The following is a 16,283-nucleotide window of genomic DNA, read 5'->3' as shown; positions in this document are numbered from 1 at the left end:
AACTATTTATGTTAGTTTAACATTTTTTTCCACTTTTAACAAGAGTATGAAAACCTAGAAAAAAGTTATTTATACAGATATAAAGTTTGTGATTAATCGCGAGTTACTATTGAAGTAATGTGATTAATTAAAATTATTTATTATAATTATAAAAATATTTTCTTTTCTTTTTTTAAATAATCTTTTTTCAAAAACCTTATTTCTAATAATATTTTATTTTCGTTTTTAAAATAATATTTTTTCAAAAAAAGAAAATATTAAAATTAGGGCGTCAGACGATTACAATTTTTAATTGTAATTAATCGCATGACTCAATAGTCAACTCATGATTAATCACAAGTTTTATATCTTGTCTAAATGTAAAAAAAATCATTCTCTTGTTAACAAAAGTGGGAAAAAAATGTTAAACTAATAGAAATTGTCTAAATGAATTTTTGACGTCTATAGTCGTCAATGGCAGTGAATGAGTTAAAAAGGTAGGAAAATATTTACATTTTCAAACAACCACTTCTATAATATGCTTAGGCATTCACAATGAGCTATTTTCAAAATAGTGATCCTTTCCTTTCCTGTGATACTTGGGACCACCTAATGTCGGTGACCCCTGTTGCAGAGTCTACACTTGTCTGTACAAACTGCGAGGCTTGTCAGCCAAAGGGAAAACGTGAAAAATGAATCCTCCGATATCATCACAATCAAGTCCAATTTGCTAGCAGCGGCTCTCAAAGAGACGTGACGTCACCTTCTCTTGTCTTCTGGGACGTTATTCAAATGAGTCACAAGACGACTGTTTTCAAATAAAGTTTAGGGGAAAAAATAGGGGAGGGAGCGCGAATAACACCGAGCGGGAGAAGAAAGACGATTGAGAAAAGTCCGCAGAGTTAAGGTATGGTGAGGAAAAGTGCGAGTTGTAGAAAAGTGACAGAGAGCGAGCCACGGAGAGGCGGGGTTGTGTTCCATGGGTGGCTGAATCTTCGCTTATCTTTGCCGGAGGCGTTCAAGCTGACAGACGAGCAGCGAGCAGCAGCCCACTGACATCACACAGTGACGTTGTCCGGCTTTTCATCAGACCGACCGCTTCGTATGCTCCATACACGCGGCGGATGCACGTATCGGATGCATCCAGGTGCAAACACACACACACACACACACACACACACACACACCCCCACACACACACACACACACAGACACGGGCATTCCATTAGAACACGTTTTTAGTGGGTCAACCTACACAAGTAGGTCCCAAGGTGGTCATGTTTACTTCTGCTTGAGGTCTTTAATCATACGGCGTCCTCTTCCCTTCTGTTCCCCATCTGTCTCCCCCTCACTACATAAACACTCACTTAACATCAGTAATCCATTGTGTTCCGAGCCGTGCAACATTCAGGGGAAATGTGAAAATGCACCGATACAATTTAAGAATTCGAATTCAAATGAACGATGAATTGCTTGTACCAAGTACGGGACCATAAAGACGAGAAGTATTGTGATCGCTTTTTTTCTTTTCTTAATTGCACAAACTGCCGTGATCTCACATGTTCCTTAAATGAAGAAAAAAAAGTGTTGTCTGCATAAATGCCAAAGTAATGAGTATCTCTATATAATAAAAAAAATACTGTAAAGCCATTTTAGGCATGGAGAAGTATGAATAATAGGGGAAAATCCCAAAACAAGATAGAGAATCAACTTTTATTTGCGGTTGTGTAACATGTGACTGTTTACAGGAGGGGTGCCCCCTATCCAGCCTGTTTTCCATGTTTCCCTCCTGCAGCACAGCTGAATCGAATGATCAGCTCATCAGCAAGCTTTGCAGAAGCCTGATAACGATCCTGATCAGGAATCAAGTGTGTTAGTGGAGAGAAGCATGGAAAACAGGCTGGATTAAGGGCTCTCGAGGACCGAACTTGAGCACCCCTGGTTTACAGTGATATTTTTGGCAATCAACGAATTACATTTTGTTGAAATAAATTATTTTAAATTGTCTTGCAGGGGGACGCATTTTCAGCCCTGGAGTTTTGGGGGCTCACTTATTTGTTCACAACATTTTAACTCATTCACTACCATTGACGGCTTTAGACGTCAAAAATTCATTTGAACTATTTCTATTAGTTTAAAAATGTTTTCCACTTTTGCTAACAAGAGTATGAAAACCTAGAAAAAGAATTATTGCAAATTTAGAACAGATATAAAATGTTAATCGTTAGTTAACAAGTGAAGTCATGTGATTCATTACAATTCAAAAATATATATCGCCTGACGGGCCTAATTTAAAAAAATAAAATTAAAATAAGGGCAGTTTAATCGTAATTAATCACATGAGAATTTTATATCTGTTATAAATGTAGAATAAAAAAATCTAGGTTTTCATAAAAAAAATGAAATGGAAAAAAATTGAAACTAATAGAAATAGTTCACAGTAATTTTTTTACATCTATAGTCGTCAATGGCAGTGAATGAGTTAATGAATACCCTTTTTAGAGTATCACTGATATTTATGTGGACTTGATCAAAAAATCAATTTACAATTAAATGTGCTTACAAGTTAATAGTCAAATGCTAACTCACGATTAATCGCAAATTTGATATCTGTTCTAAATGAACAATAAAAAAATTCTAGGTTTTCATACTGTTGTTAAAAAAAAAAGGCAAACTAATCGAAATTGTATTAATATTGAATTTTTGACGTCAATGGCAGTGAATGAGTTCAACGTATCATTAAAACGTCCCACAGTTTGAAATCCTCTGCAATAGTGTGTGAAGAGTCTCAAAAGGGGAACGCATGCGTGCGGATGAGACATACATCACATACACGCACCTCTTAAAATACTTGTGTATGTTTCATGCGCTGTTAAGCTCCGTTTCATTAACGGCGTGCTCCACTGAACATACATCGCACCTCCATCCATTCCTCTCGCATGTTGACCCGAAGTACACACCTTGGCTTTACAAATAAAGAGTTCATATTCCATAAACTGAACATAATACGAACTGTATGCCCTTTCAGAAGATCTCAAAGTTTTTATTTTAGTATAACTGTACGGCCGAACGGAAGAAGGTAGAACAGTCATTTGGAAATTCTAGGTAACTGTATCACACAATACTTGTTTATCTTTTTTATAATTTTGCACTCCACAAATACTCCATATAGTTCAGAAAAAAACAACAAAAACGATTAGAAAATTAAACGACAACAAAGCATTTTTGGAAGAAAAAAATTAGAAGCTAATAAAACTAACCAACTTGCTCTAAGAACTGATTAAAACTGACTGAATAAAAGTAAAAATAAAACAGAAACAAAGCACAGCTGTCAAAATTAATCATTTAATTGAGAAGTAATTCGACATCGACAATCGACAACTATTTTAATAATCGAGTAATCGTTTGGAGATTATTATTTTTTTTAAACTGTCCAAATTTTCTGATTTCAGCATATCAACAGTAATTGTTGTCTAATCAAAATAAGACATTTGCAAACGTCTGTTTTTGCTTCGGAAAACAATGACCAAACTGGTAACACAGTACATCAATCAGCTCACAACGCCCCAAAAACTTTTAACAATGAATCCCCAAGTGACGTGTGGGCTGAAAATTGACACAACTTATATAAGAGGGACGCCATTGTTTCTGTCCACATGCGTGTGATGACTTTGTATGCTTCTAATCTGTCATGCTCGCCCCCTCCTGAATGAATAAAGCATTATGGGGTCTTATATTATGCGTGCCATGACTCATGAGTCATTCGCCTGTGTGCCTAATGTGTTCAGCAGTAACGTGTCCTCAGGTTATCACTAGAGGTTGGCCGTATGTCCGTATGACAGGCACTGTGAATTTCAAAAGGAAGTCTGAGGTTTGCATAAATGTGGCAAACCTTGATGAAGACATCTACAATTTAAATCGGGTCCGAATTATATCTGAATGGAGGATTTCCTTGATGAGAAGAGCTTATTTCCGAGCATTCAGCTCGTTTTAAGATGTGGTGCTCACATTATTAGCATTAGCATTTTTATTTCAGCACATGGGCAATTTTAAAGAAACTTTCCAAGAAGACTCCAGGATACATCATCAGGTTATTGCCAGTTGGGCTCTGAAAAAAAGTAAGAACCCAGATGTTGGAGTTGCGTGACTTTGATTCTATTCTGTCAATTCCCACTAACATACAACGTCTATATGCTGGATGGGTGACATTTTTTTCCTTTTTCAATCGCGCACATTTTAGATAAGTTCGATAGTGCTATATTATGTCCCAGGTTCTAATCAAATTTTCATACAAGGATTTCACAACACCATTAGTTTAGTCATTTTAAATAATTAACTCATTCGCTGCCATTGACGGCTATAGACGTCAAAAATGCATTTGAACTATTGCTATTAGTGTTTTCCCACTTTTGTTAACAAGAGTATGAAAAGCTAGAAATTTTAGTTTTATTGTACATTTAGAACAGATATAACATTTGTGATTAATCGTGAGTTAACTAGTGAAGTCATGCGATTAATTACAGAAAAAATGTAATCCCCTGACGCTCCTAATTCTTAATCTTTTCTTCTTTCTTTTTTATTTTTTTAATTTTTTTTAAATAAAATATTAGAAAAAATAAGGAACGTCAGGGGATTAAATTTTTTCTGTAATTAATCGCATGACTTCACTAGAATAGAAGAATAAAAGGGGACAGAAAGAAGTAAAACTTGTTTTGTTTGCCCCTGATCAACTAAAAAAAAACAAAATAACTCAGGATTAATCACAAATTTGATATCTGTTCTAAATGTACAATAAAACAAATGTTTTCTTGGTTTTCATACTCTTGTAAACAAAAGCGGAAAAAAATGTGAAACTAATAGAAATAGTTCAAATGAATTTTTGACGTCTATAGCCGTCAATGGCAGTGAATGAGTTAAAATCAAATAACCCTGAAATTTTAACACCCCACTTTTTGCTGTGTATATGAATACCGGTAATTATTAACAATGACAAATACAAGTATTTAACAGTAATTCGATTAGAAGTGTGTCCCAAACTGGTAGCCCTTTACATTATTACATACACGTGGTAGACATGAACAAGATCTCAATTGGAATCTTGTTCACTTTTTGCCGTATGTTTTTCTCAAATTATTTTTTAAAGAGGCTGCTCCTACTTTTAATTCACTGTCACAAAAACCCAAAGAAAAATGAAAACGTGTAGCAGAGGTCACAGCTGAACGGAGCTCTCGTGGGCAGGAGGTCTTGCACAATAAAGCCTGCTGTTGTCTCACATGACGGCGGTCCAGCTTTTGAAATAAGTGCTTCTGATCGGTTCTGCCGTCTGTAGTCCCACTGAAAAATATCTGTTCATTTGACCTTTCTCTCGCTTATATGCACTCTTGGATAGGCGTGGCTTAATTGGGGTCATTCTAACATTTTCCCGCATGAGAAAGAAAGAAATTTGGGCTTGAAAGCGTAAATCCTGTCATAATCACAAGGTCAAACTAAGGGCAAAAGCCCCGCTGATGTCTTACTCAATGACACATCGCCAAATAAGAGCAATGCCACGAGATAAATTGGTCACTATTGCCTTTTGTTACAATGACATGACATGAACAAGCAATATGAACCGACAGTAAACGTAACGAGCTGCATGATCACATCTTAAGAATAGAAACCTCAAACTATCGTAAAGACATATTTAGCGGTTTCAGAAGTGGCATCCATCCCAAGCCACACAATGAGTGCTCCTGATTTACTGTGTTGAGAGAACAGATGGCTATCAGATGAGGCTTTCCATCAAACTCGTTCGGTTGAATGAGTTCCAATCACCGGGTCATTGGGTCAGGCTGGCCCAATGAGAAAATGGGAGCAATCAGAAAGTATTAATAGGTGATCAATCAAGACACCTTTCAGCAGCAAAATGACTTTTCATGCAAGTAATACGGCGCACTATTTTCACAGACAAGCGCCCGTGTGCTCGGCGTGAAAGCGGGCGCGTCTTTATTTTACGTCTAGTGTAGCGTGTTAGCAGGGAGGTCATACATAGATGCGCAATCCAGGGTCCAATTGCCGGCTATGTCATCTGCAAGGGGAGACCTTGCAGTTTACCTACAAGAACACGATTAGCACACGTCAATCTCATCTCTCGGGCCCCAGCGAGTCCATTTCTGCTTCCGTAATGCAAAGAATGTGTGTGCTTCCACCGTCCTGATTTTAATCAGTATGAGGGGAGCTGCTTCAATTGGCCGAGAGTCAGCTGAGTTCCATCCCACAATGGCGCACAACGGAGCAAATGCCCACTTATGCTCAATTCTACCTGTCCTTGGACCCCTCTTCTTTATCACATATGTCATTCGTAGGGGTAGGAATCTTTGAATGTCTCACGATTCAATTCGATTCCGATTTTTTATTATTATTTTTGGCCCTGCGATTCGATTCAGAATCGATTTTCCATTATGAACGATTTTTTATTCAAAATGATTTGATTGACAAAGATTTTTGCTTGAATCTATAGATGTGCAAGGAATTGTAATGATCTACTCCAGTCTGACTCGCTAATGCTAATTAGCGCGCTAGTCGTGGCACTTTTATCACTCAAAAGAACGGCTCCACGCTGAAAAAAAAAACTTTTATTGGAATAACTTGATTGTGACTTCTTCCTTCTACTCTCTAATGTGGCTACAACTTAACAACCACACTGCCCCCCCAGTGGCCAAACTGGGTACAACATGAACAGCGCTCCAAATAAAGGCACACAGACAAAGGCAAGACAGTATAAAATAATTTAAATAAAATCAATTTTGGGACATTTAAAATCAATTCTGAATCTTACTAAATGAGAATCGCGATTCTTATGAGAATCGATTTTTTTTGGCACACGCCTAGTCATTCCCATCTCAAACATCTTCTGCAAACACAAACTCCACTTTCAATGCTATACGTACATTAATATCAAACGTTTGTGCCACCCCAGAAAAGGTTATTTTGACGCAAGCTTAAAAGTTGTCAATTCAAAAACAAAATTGTAGCAAATCCTTCCTCCAGCTAATAGAACACATGTGGGGCCGAACGCAGCGTATGAAAAGACAGCATGTGGTCTAAGTAGTCCTATTCTTGCACTTAAAAGCAACAGCAATTACTTTCAAAACGTATCCAAAGGCTACACAGCCCTTGCGCTTCACTAAGGGACCTTGAAAATGACAACAAACATCGCCTCTGGCTAGCTCCAGCACTCAGCGTAGGACAAAGAGCGAACAGGCTGAAAAAGGAGCGCTGTTTACCGTCATCCAAGGAATCAAAAGGAGAAGTCATGAAGGGGGGGGGGGGGACTCACCACTGTCAAGCTTTACACATGTGACAGATATTTCCCTCCAAACGACTTATTTTTGAAACAATAGCCTTCAAAGATTTTTTTTAAAGCAAACAACCCACAAGACGTGACCTCAGGCCCAGAAGTCTGCCCCGTTACTTAGTGACTCAGTTGTTTAAATAAAGCCCTCGCCAAAAATGTCTCCTTGTGGAAAAACCTCACTCTCGCATCAAGTCAGCTCACACACTACTATCTGAGTGGATTTTAGTATGTGTGAAAGGATTTGAGTTGTGAGGGTGTGTGAGTGTTTTGGTTGTATGTATGAGAGCATTTCAGTATGGTGCGTCTGATAGTTGATCGTGAATATCGTCTCTGAAGGCTGCTCACAGTCTGCTTTAAATTCGGTAACAGCATTAGCGATAGCATCGGTAGCTAACTGTTAGAAGCGAAGCGTTATTGATATTCTTCCACCACGCTTGAAAACTATTACGTGGACATCATTTCATATGATAAAGAGATGATTAGGTTGTCGGCTTAACGCCCGCATCTTTGGTTTATCATCTGCAGTTAGCATCTTTAAACATCAGCTGTCTTCTTTCAAAAATCACTCGATAATTACTAAAAATATAAAACAATGCCAATTTCGCTTCATTTATTTTTTTGCTTATCACTTTCATGTCCATACAATACACCTTCTTCCATTTACCGTACTTTTTTTTTAAAAGCCTGAAGTATTTAAAGTCCTCCGCCCTCGCTATATCTTCCTCCTACAGCCTCACTCTTCCTCCCTCCACTCCTCTCATTCATGCACATATAAAGTAGGCCTGTTCTACCTTACTTCCGCTAATCTACATCTCCTTTCTGATGCCTCCACCTTTTCAGATGTTCCTCCACCCGGTGCCTGCTTTCACCGTAGTTCACTATGTCATCTGTGACCGTCGTGGTCTATAATGATTCTACGTAGTCCAACATCATCTTCTGACATTCTCTTCCATTTGTCATCCTTTTTCGTGCCTTTCTACTTCTTCCTTGCAAATCATTGTTACTTCCTGGACCTAAGCTTCCTTATCTCTAAGTATTCATTCCATCCATCACACTACAGGCACCAGTCAACACATTTCCATCATTGTCCTTAACTCATTCACTGCCATTGACGGCTATAGACGTCAAAAATTTATTTGAACTATTTCTATTTGTTTACCTCTTTTTTTTCCACTTTTGTTAACAAGAGTATGAAAACCTCGATTTTTTTAATTGTACATTTAGAACAGATATGACATTTGTGATTAATCGTGAGTTAGCTATTGAAATCAAGCGATTAATTAATATTAAAAATTGTAATCGCCTGACGCGATTTAAAAAAACAAAACAAAAAAATATTACAAATTCATTAGTAATCGTAATTGGTCGCATGACTTCAGGAGTTTAAAAATTCTAGGTTTTCATACACTAGTTGACAAATGTGGGAGGGGGGGAATGTTAAACTAATAGAAATAGTTCAAATTAAGCTAATTTTTTTTGTTAAGGAAGACCGACAAACTAATTCAAAACACATTCTTTCTCTAACACTCGTCTGACTATGCATGGCCTTGAACGCAACACTTTCACTGTCATCAGTGACTTCATCTTGTCAGTATTTGCAGTCATTTAAATATATTTGCTTGCTCTGCCTTACCTGCACAGCCATCAGCGATAACGCCATCATTCCTGGATCGATGGTGGCCAGCCTGAAGGCGGAGAGATTCACTTAGCCAGGCGGAGAGGGAAGGAAACGAGGATGAAGAAGGTCTCTGCTGTGTCGCAGATATGCTACAATAAACGCTCTTCATGCTTGATGGAATAGTTTATTCATTCGGCACATGAGCAAATACACCCCCCACCCATTGCTCTGTATGGTTGTGTATGTGTCTGGAAGGGGGGGACTCGCTCCTTTGAGCGTGCAAAGATAACCTTGCACAATTACTTATGCTGGTATGCCTCTTTGACTGCACCCCAACATCTCTTTCACTTTGTTTTGGGGGTGTTTCGTTGCAAACAATCTGGTCTGTTGATTTATTTATCTCCTTGGCAACATGTAATTTTAATGCTATTGTAAAAACATGCTGTTCTTTTTTTTTTTTTTTTGTCTTCTACTCGTATTCAATATGAGGATAATGGTGGGTGCAGATAGGATTACAGTGCAATGTTTTAGGATTTTTTTTTTTTAATGAGCGACTAATAATGGCATAGTAAGGGAATGAAAACTCTAATATGTTAATAAAAAAATCTTTACATGTTTACTATTTAAGGTCTTCCGTAGGCTATCCAGTATAAACTACTGTATTTGTTTTCAATGTAGTGTCTACAAAGAACCTATCCAAACTACACATACCCAACAAAATTTCAAATTGTCATATGTAATAATATTAACATTGACATATTCCAAGCATCTTCTTACCAACCCCCTTTTTAACTGTCACTTGAACAATCGATTATAAACTATTATAGTTACTATAATAGCTACTATAGTATATAGTGAATTGACTTCTGATTGCAAAACTAGTTCCCATTCAATTGTTGTATACGCATTTACAATATATGGTGGTTTCAAAGTCATAGTGGCCCTCTAAGGAAACTGTGACTACAATGTGGCCCATAACAAATTTGATTTTGACACCTTTAATGTAAAGGAAACTGCAGAGCATTGGGTTAGGCTTTTATGTTGGCTTGAAGTACAATTTGTTGCAGGTACAACAAATTGTCTTAACAAGAAGCATTTACTTACACCAGAAAGTAAATATGTCACATTTTATTTATCTCTGATTGTATTTTTACATTAAAAACTAACTTTGGCTTGTAATGTGTGAGAGAAGAATGTCTGAGGCATGTTTCAAATTACAGTACTTTATTTATACAAGTACTAGAGTTAACAGTGTGTAACACAAGTCTTATGAGTCATTTCCCTTTATTTCTGAGTGTCTTTATTTATCACAAGTACCTAAGAAGAGACTAATGAATGTGCGCTGGTTCTTAAAAGTTGAAGTAAAAAATTGTCATAGCTGTTAACAGCAGACATCCAGTCCACGTGTCCTTTACAACAATTACTACTGCATGAGAAGCGACAGCCTTTGTATGCCTTTTGAGTAAGAGCAGGGTGGGTGGGGAACAGCGTGCATGCATGTACATGTGACACAGAAGCAACTTGGGCCTTTTTGGGCACACCACAGCCCATTTGAAAAGGGAGAGGCTCATTTTTCCCTGAGGTGCACTAAATCCAGCTGTCAACACTAAAAAGGCAGTCACCATGGAGACATTTGGTGAGAGTGGCAAATGATATCGGACTTGAATGGTGCGTTGAAGTGAATGACATTGCATATTTTAAAATCCTGAGGGTTACAATTGATTAAAGTACCTGTCTTTAGGGCGAGTTGAAATGCAAATTTGTATAGATTAATATAAGGCCACGCCTGAGTGTGTTGACGAGACGCCTACGATAATCAGTCGAACTTGGACATACAAAGTGCAATTAAACAATGAAACGTCATTAAGACTCTAAAGGGTGACGTATTGTGGCGCTGCCCCCGTTGTCCTTTCGCTCGAAACAAAAATGACGCTTACGAACAGTGCTCGGTAAGAGACCACGTTAAGTATAGCGTCGACTCAACAACCCCAATCGTTAGTAATAATTACGATGACGGAGACTGGGGAAGCAGACCCGGAAGAATGTGGAAAAAAACTAGCGTACAGTTTCCCCATCGTTAGGCACTCAGACATGCCTGAGGAAATGAAGGAGGAGGCCATAGCGCTGTGCATTTCAGCCTTCGAAAAGTGTCCCGACAACAACGAGAGCGCAGCGAAGATGGTCAAGGACTCCATGGACAAGATGTTTGGCGTGGCGTGGCACGTCGTGATCGGCGAAAGTTTCGGCTTCGGCGTTACTCATGAGGCGAAGAATCTGCTGTACATGTTCTACGGAGGGAGCTTGGCGATTTGTATTTGGAAGTGCTTCTAGCGTCATCAAATGGTCCTCTTTCTCCTCGTCATCGCTCACAAGCTCTAGTTCGAGCTATGGACCATCATCTAATTATTTGAATCAGAAACAATTTAGTTGAAATGATAACGTGGTGGCAACGAAGACTACTTCCTTGTTTACGCTACAACTTATTTCTTCACCTAATTTTTAAGTGGCAGCGTTCGTTTTCCCCCCTCGTTTTCGCCATCTATTGTCTGGTGGTTGTAGTGGCACAATTAAAACAAAAATGTTTCTAATGTTTATAAAACATTACACTTGACAACTGTACACTATTGACGATGCTTTTATTTCGTACTGTGTTGTTAAAGTTTGAAAGTATATACAATCATTACATTTTATTTTAACAATTGTTTCATAATTTGAATACACTATTTGTTTTATGGAAAACCATGTGAAACATGAGCACAGCTGTCGCTTAGTAACAAAACGTCTATGTCCAATATTGAAAATATTAATGTTGTGTATATGTGCAAATGAGTATAAGAACTGAGGGTTAAAAAAATATTCTTATTATAATAAACGTCCTGAATAAACTACATTTTAGTTCTGTATGTGAGACATACAGAATTAAAATGTAGTTTATTAAGTTACTGCAATAAATTAGCCATTTTTAGTATGGCCAACTTTAACTATGAATGACTGAGATAATTAAGTCACAGCCAAAAATAAAAGTTTAATAGTCGGATGATTGATTGATTTGGTGCTCGTTCAAACGCCGCCACCTTTAGGCCACTGACAACTATTGCAATTCTACAACTTCAACGTTCTAATATATATATATATATATATATATATATAAATTAATATGTGTATATCGTGTTTGTGTGTTTTATTTCCGCACATGGGTGACAATTTCGGTGCAACGACAAAGCTGCAATTATGATTTATTTTCACCAAATCCCTTCTTCTAAATTAAAAAGAAATCGTCATACACTAAGATATTCGCTTGGCATTCGATTTCTTGATTTCTGATTTCAAATTCAATTTGTTGTTAAAAACAAATATATGGAAAGAAATGTCCCGAGTTGAGAACTCCCAACACGACAAGTAGCAAATATGTCCGCTGGAGGGCAGCATCGTAGGTATTCATGAGCCAGCCTGCCAGAACGCGAGCAGACGAAGAAGTTGCGCACAGTACTGTAGCTATTGGCTTGCTGAAAATAACTTGCCGACTGCACCGGTGAGGGGGTCAGCAACTGTCCAAAATGGATTATTCTGCAACTCCGAAAGGTTCTAGACAGCGTAAGTTACGTACGTGCTTTCATTTATCACATTATTTCTCGGCTGCTCTCATTCAGTTTCAGTTTCCAATCGGTCAGGGTAAACTAGATTGAATGGGATGAATGCTAGCTTGTAGCATCGTTGCCGACAAACCAAAATTATCCATGCATATTGGCTGAAATACAAGTATTAAAACTGATAACAAAATGCATCTAGCTGCTACAGCAAATATAAAAAGCCTTACTTGCTGATGTACTCCTTAGTCAATTATTTTAATTTTTTTGGACTGTTCTCAATATCGATTATGATCCATACTCATCGTTTTGGAACGTTACATTGATCCCATTGATTATTACAACATGTTTATTTTAATGTTCGTCTGTTTCTGATACTGAATGGGATACTGAATGGCAGTTATTTCGACAGTTTCAGAGGCAGGTGACACACATGTCAAATGAGTTAATTTGCAAATACTGTAGTCTAAAACAATAGCACTGGTTTCATACCATTTTGAAATGGTGGGTCCTCACTATGATGTGATTTGCCTCGTGGTGATGTGATCACTCAATGGTGCCTCAGTAAACAAGATGTGTCAGCTGAATGCTACAAGTGTGTGAATTGGTTCCCAAACTATGCCCGTCGACAGAAAAACAAAACAAAACCGCATACTGTATTCCTCTTCATCCAGAGCCTAATGTACGTCTTCGAAATAGTTCCATGGATGCTTCAGATGGCAGCCTGTTGTTTGAGGACACGAGCGGCTGCGGTTCACAGACATCTCACCACAGGTGAGGCCTACCAGACACATTCAACATTAACATCTTAATTCTTCTCAGGCTTAGTTTATATGATCAGCGAGTTTAAGCACGTGATGATCACTTCATACCATCTTTTCCCTAAGGAATAATAGAAACAGTTTCTATGAGCAGGCATGTTGAAGGTAGTTGACTCAATGCCTTGCACTTTTGCACTCATTAATATGTCTTAAATTTGGGTCTGTTGCAAAAATGTATATATGAATCCCAGTTAATGTGCATTTCTGTTGACAGGAACCAACATAGTGGGCATGAGGCAGCAGGTTTTGCGGGCCAGTCCATGCTGTCAGACCCAATGTCAAACCTCGCCATGGCTTATGGCAGCTCACTGGCATCTCATGGCAAAGAAATGATGGACAAGAATGTAAGATTGGCTCACAGATCTTTGCCCTGCCAAAAAGAAAACAACTTGCGAGGGTGGGGAAATATGTGTTTGTGTGGTGTAGCTGGACAGATTCATCCCCATTTCCAAGCTGAAGTACTACTTTGCGGTGGACACGGTGTACGTGGGAAAGAAGCTGGGTCTTCTAGTTTTCCCCTACATGCATGAGGTAAATTGAAAGCATCCTATTCTTAGAGCTGCTCCTTCGATGATTCTGCTTCATTCTGTAACCTCATTAAGCGTGCAGATCTGAATTGACGGCCTACAGAGCTGCCTTGACAAATTCGTACCCAAACCGGACTTGACTGTCTTGTTTGTTGGGCCTCACCAATAAGGATTATTTCTAGTGATGGGAAAATGAAGCTTCATGAAGCACTTGTGATATTTTTTGACTCCCCTAGATGGTGCTCTTGGTTTAAATATAAAGGCTAGTGCAAAGGAAATTGATTACATTTCCACTGCATCTTTCAACCAAGAGTGCCATCTAGAGGAGTCAAAAAATATTACAAGTGCTTCATGAAGCTTCATTTTCCCATCACTAATTATTTCCTTTCCGACATGTCGACAATGCCGTTTTTTTTTTCAGAACTGGGAGGTGAGCTACCAGCAGGACACCCCAGTGGCGCCGCGCTTTGACGTGAACGCTCCCGATCTCTACATCCCCGCCATGGGTTTCATCACATACGTGCTGGTGGCTGGGCTGGCCCTGGGCACACAAGACAGGTACATATACACCGCCATTGGGCGAGCAATTACATCTCGCACTTGTGGGAGGAAAACGAGGCTCAAGCTCGGCCCGTTTATGAATTTTTTTAATTTCTAGGTTTACTCCCGAGCTGCTCGGAGTTCAGGCAAGCTCGGCGCTGGTGTGGCTCATAATGGAAGTCTTGGCAGTCCTCCTGTCGCTCTACCTGGTGACCGTTAGCACCGACCTCACAACCATTGACCTGCTCGCCTTCTCTGGCTACAAATATGTCGGGTATGTACGTGCGCGTTCGTGTCCCAGCCGTCGCGACAGTTAGCGGGTCTTTAATTTTGTGTTTTAAATGAAATATGCGATTGTCTGAATTATGTGTACCTTTCCTCAGGATGATCATCGGTGTCGTGGCAGGACTGATGTTTGGGAGGCCAGCCTACTATCTCTCTTTACTGTGGTGCTGTGCTGCCATTTTTGTATTTATGGTGAGTCCGCCAGGCAATTAATTAGTGCCGAGCAACGCTATTTGATTGAAAACAACATTTTAAGAAAACACATGATGCCTATTCATTTACCTGAAATGTTGACGCTTTCCATGAAATAATTGCCGCTTGCGATGTATTTTCAGACACGCACGCTGCGCCTGAAGCTTCTCTCCGAAGCGGCGGCGGAGGGAAGGCTCGTGAGAGGAGCCAGGAACCAGCTGAGGATGTACCTCACTATGTCGATAGCGGCGGCCCAGCCCGTTTTCATGTACTGGCTCACCTATCACCTGATCAGATAAATGCAGCTGCTCTGTGGGAGGAGGCGCGCACACACACACACGCGCACGCACGCATGCGCACTCAAGCTGCCCTTGTGTGTTAACGGACTGTAAGAGCATGACACCACACGCGACAATGCGCAAGAGAGAGCACCTCTCACAGCACAGCCCGTGTTTTTTGTTTTGTACTGCCATGTTTTTTCCTTAAAACATTTTACTAAGCTGTTTTTCCACACTGTGATTATTTGTTAACTCATTCACTGCCATTGACGGCCATAGACGTCAAAAATTCATTTGAACAATTTCCATTAGTTTAACATTTTTTTCCACTTTTGTTAACACGAGTATGAAAACCTAGAAAAAAGTATTGTACATTTAGAACAGAATTAACGATAGAAGTCATGCAATTAATTACAATTTAAAGAAATTAATCGCCTGATGCGAAAAAAAAAAAAGAGAAAGGATTATTAAAAATTAGGGGCGTCAGGCGATTACAAATTTTAAGCGCATGACTTCACTAGTTAACTCACGATTAATCATACATTTTATATCTGTTCTAAATGTACACTAAAAACAATTCTAGGTTTTCATACTCTTGTTAACAATAGTGGGGAATTTTTTTTAAACTAATAAATAGTTCAAATGAATTTTTGACGTTTATAGCAGTGAATGAGTTAATTAGGATTTTTTGGCGTAATATTTAAACGTGTCCCGTTTGTCAGAAGCTGCTTTGATCTGTAATCGAGTCTTCTGAGTTGACTGAATGCACATACGTAGACTAAGTTATCCCACTTTCTTTATAATTCAATGAAACCGAAAGCACATTCAAGAGTGACGCACACAAGTTTCCAACAATTGTCTGATCTTTTATCACTTGATCTGGACTCGAATGTACTTCAGGTCTGTTGGCGTGGTTGTGTGCCGACTTCTTAACCTTTACGTGCTATGTGTCATGTCCACACGCTTGGCTGCCTGGTGGTGAAGCCGCGTGAAATATCAGCAAGTAGCGCTTCATGTTGTTTTGATAGCCTTTTAAGAAACAATGTAAATTATTTGTTGCTTTTCATATTGAAAGTCAGATGGAATAAAAGCAAGGATTGATAGTATGTGGTATTGAACA

General features: G+C 38.8%; 2 protein-coding genes and 1 pseudogene across 3 annotated transcripts in view; 2 read left to right on the top strand and 1 right to left on the bottom strand.

Annotated features, from left to right (window-relative positions):
- Nucleotides 1–9,093, bottom strand: part of LOC147170828 (uncharacterized protein C14orf132) — a 28,779-nt gene extending 19,686 nt beyond the window's left edge. The window contains exon 1 of the mRNA XM_086081574.1: nucleotides 8,949–9,093. Coding sequence (XP_085937700.1) covers nucleotides 8,949–8,978 — 30 coding nt within the window. The 5' untranslated portion in view covers nucleotides 8,979–9,093. The remainder of the gene's footprint in view (nucleotides 1–8,948) is intronic.
- A 1,742-nt stretch (nucleotides 9,094–10,835) lies between these two features.
- Nucleotides 10,836–12,128, top strand: LOC147170827 (dynein axonemal light chain 4 pseudogene; annotated as a pseudogene).
- Nucleotides 12,129–12,385: 257 nt separating this feature from the next.
- Nucleotides 12,386–16,266, top strand: yif1b (Yip1 interacting factor homolog B (S. cerevisiae)). Of its 2 annotated transcripts, none has more exons than XM_086081573.1 (8): nucleotides 12,386–12,527; nucleotides 13,195–13,294; nucleotides 13,556–13,685; nucleotides 13,768–13,872; nucleotides 14,290–14,426; nucleotides 14,527–14,682; nucleotides 14,792–14,885; nucleotides 15,029–16,266. In XM_086081573.1, the coding sequence occupies exons 1-8, from the start codon at nucleotides 12,491–12,493 to the stop codon at nucleotides 15,182–15,184; spliced, it is 915 nt and encodes a 304-aa protein (XP_085937699.1). In that variant the 5' UTR covers nucleotides 12,386–12,490; the 3' UTR covers nucleotides 15,185–16,266. The 2 variants fall into 2 exon arrangements, with proteins under 2 accessions (XP_085937699.1, XP_085937698.1); XM_086081572.1 differs by having other exon boundaries at nucleotides 12,393–12,536.
- The last annotated feature ends 17 nt before the right edge of the window (nucleotides 16,267–16,283 follow it).

The sequence above is a fragment of the Leptonotus elevatus genome, chromosome 7, assembly GCF_054856555.1.
Source record: "Leptonotus elevatus isolate MCC_2025b chromosome 7, RoL_Lele_1.0, whole genome shotgun sequence".
Classification (NCBI taxonomy): Eukaryota; Metazoa; Chordata; class Actinopteri; order Syngnathiformes; family Syngnathidae; genus Leptonotus; species Leptonotus elevatus.
This window is presented reverse-complemented; position numbering and strand designations above follow the sequence as displayed.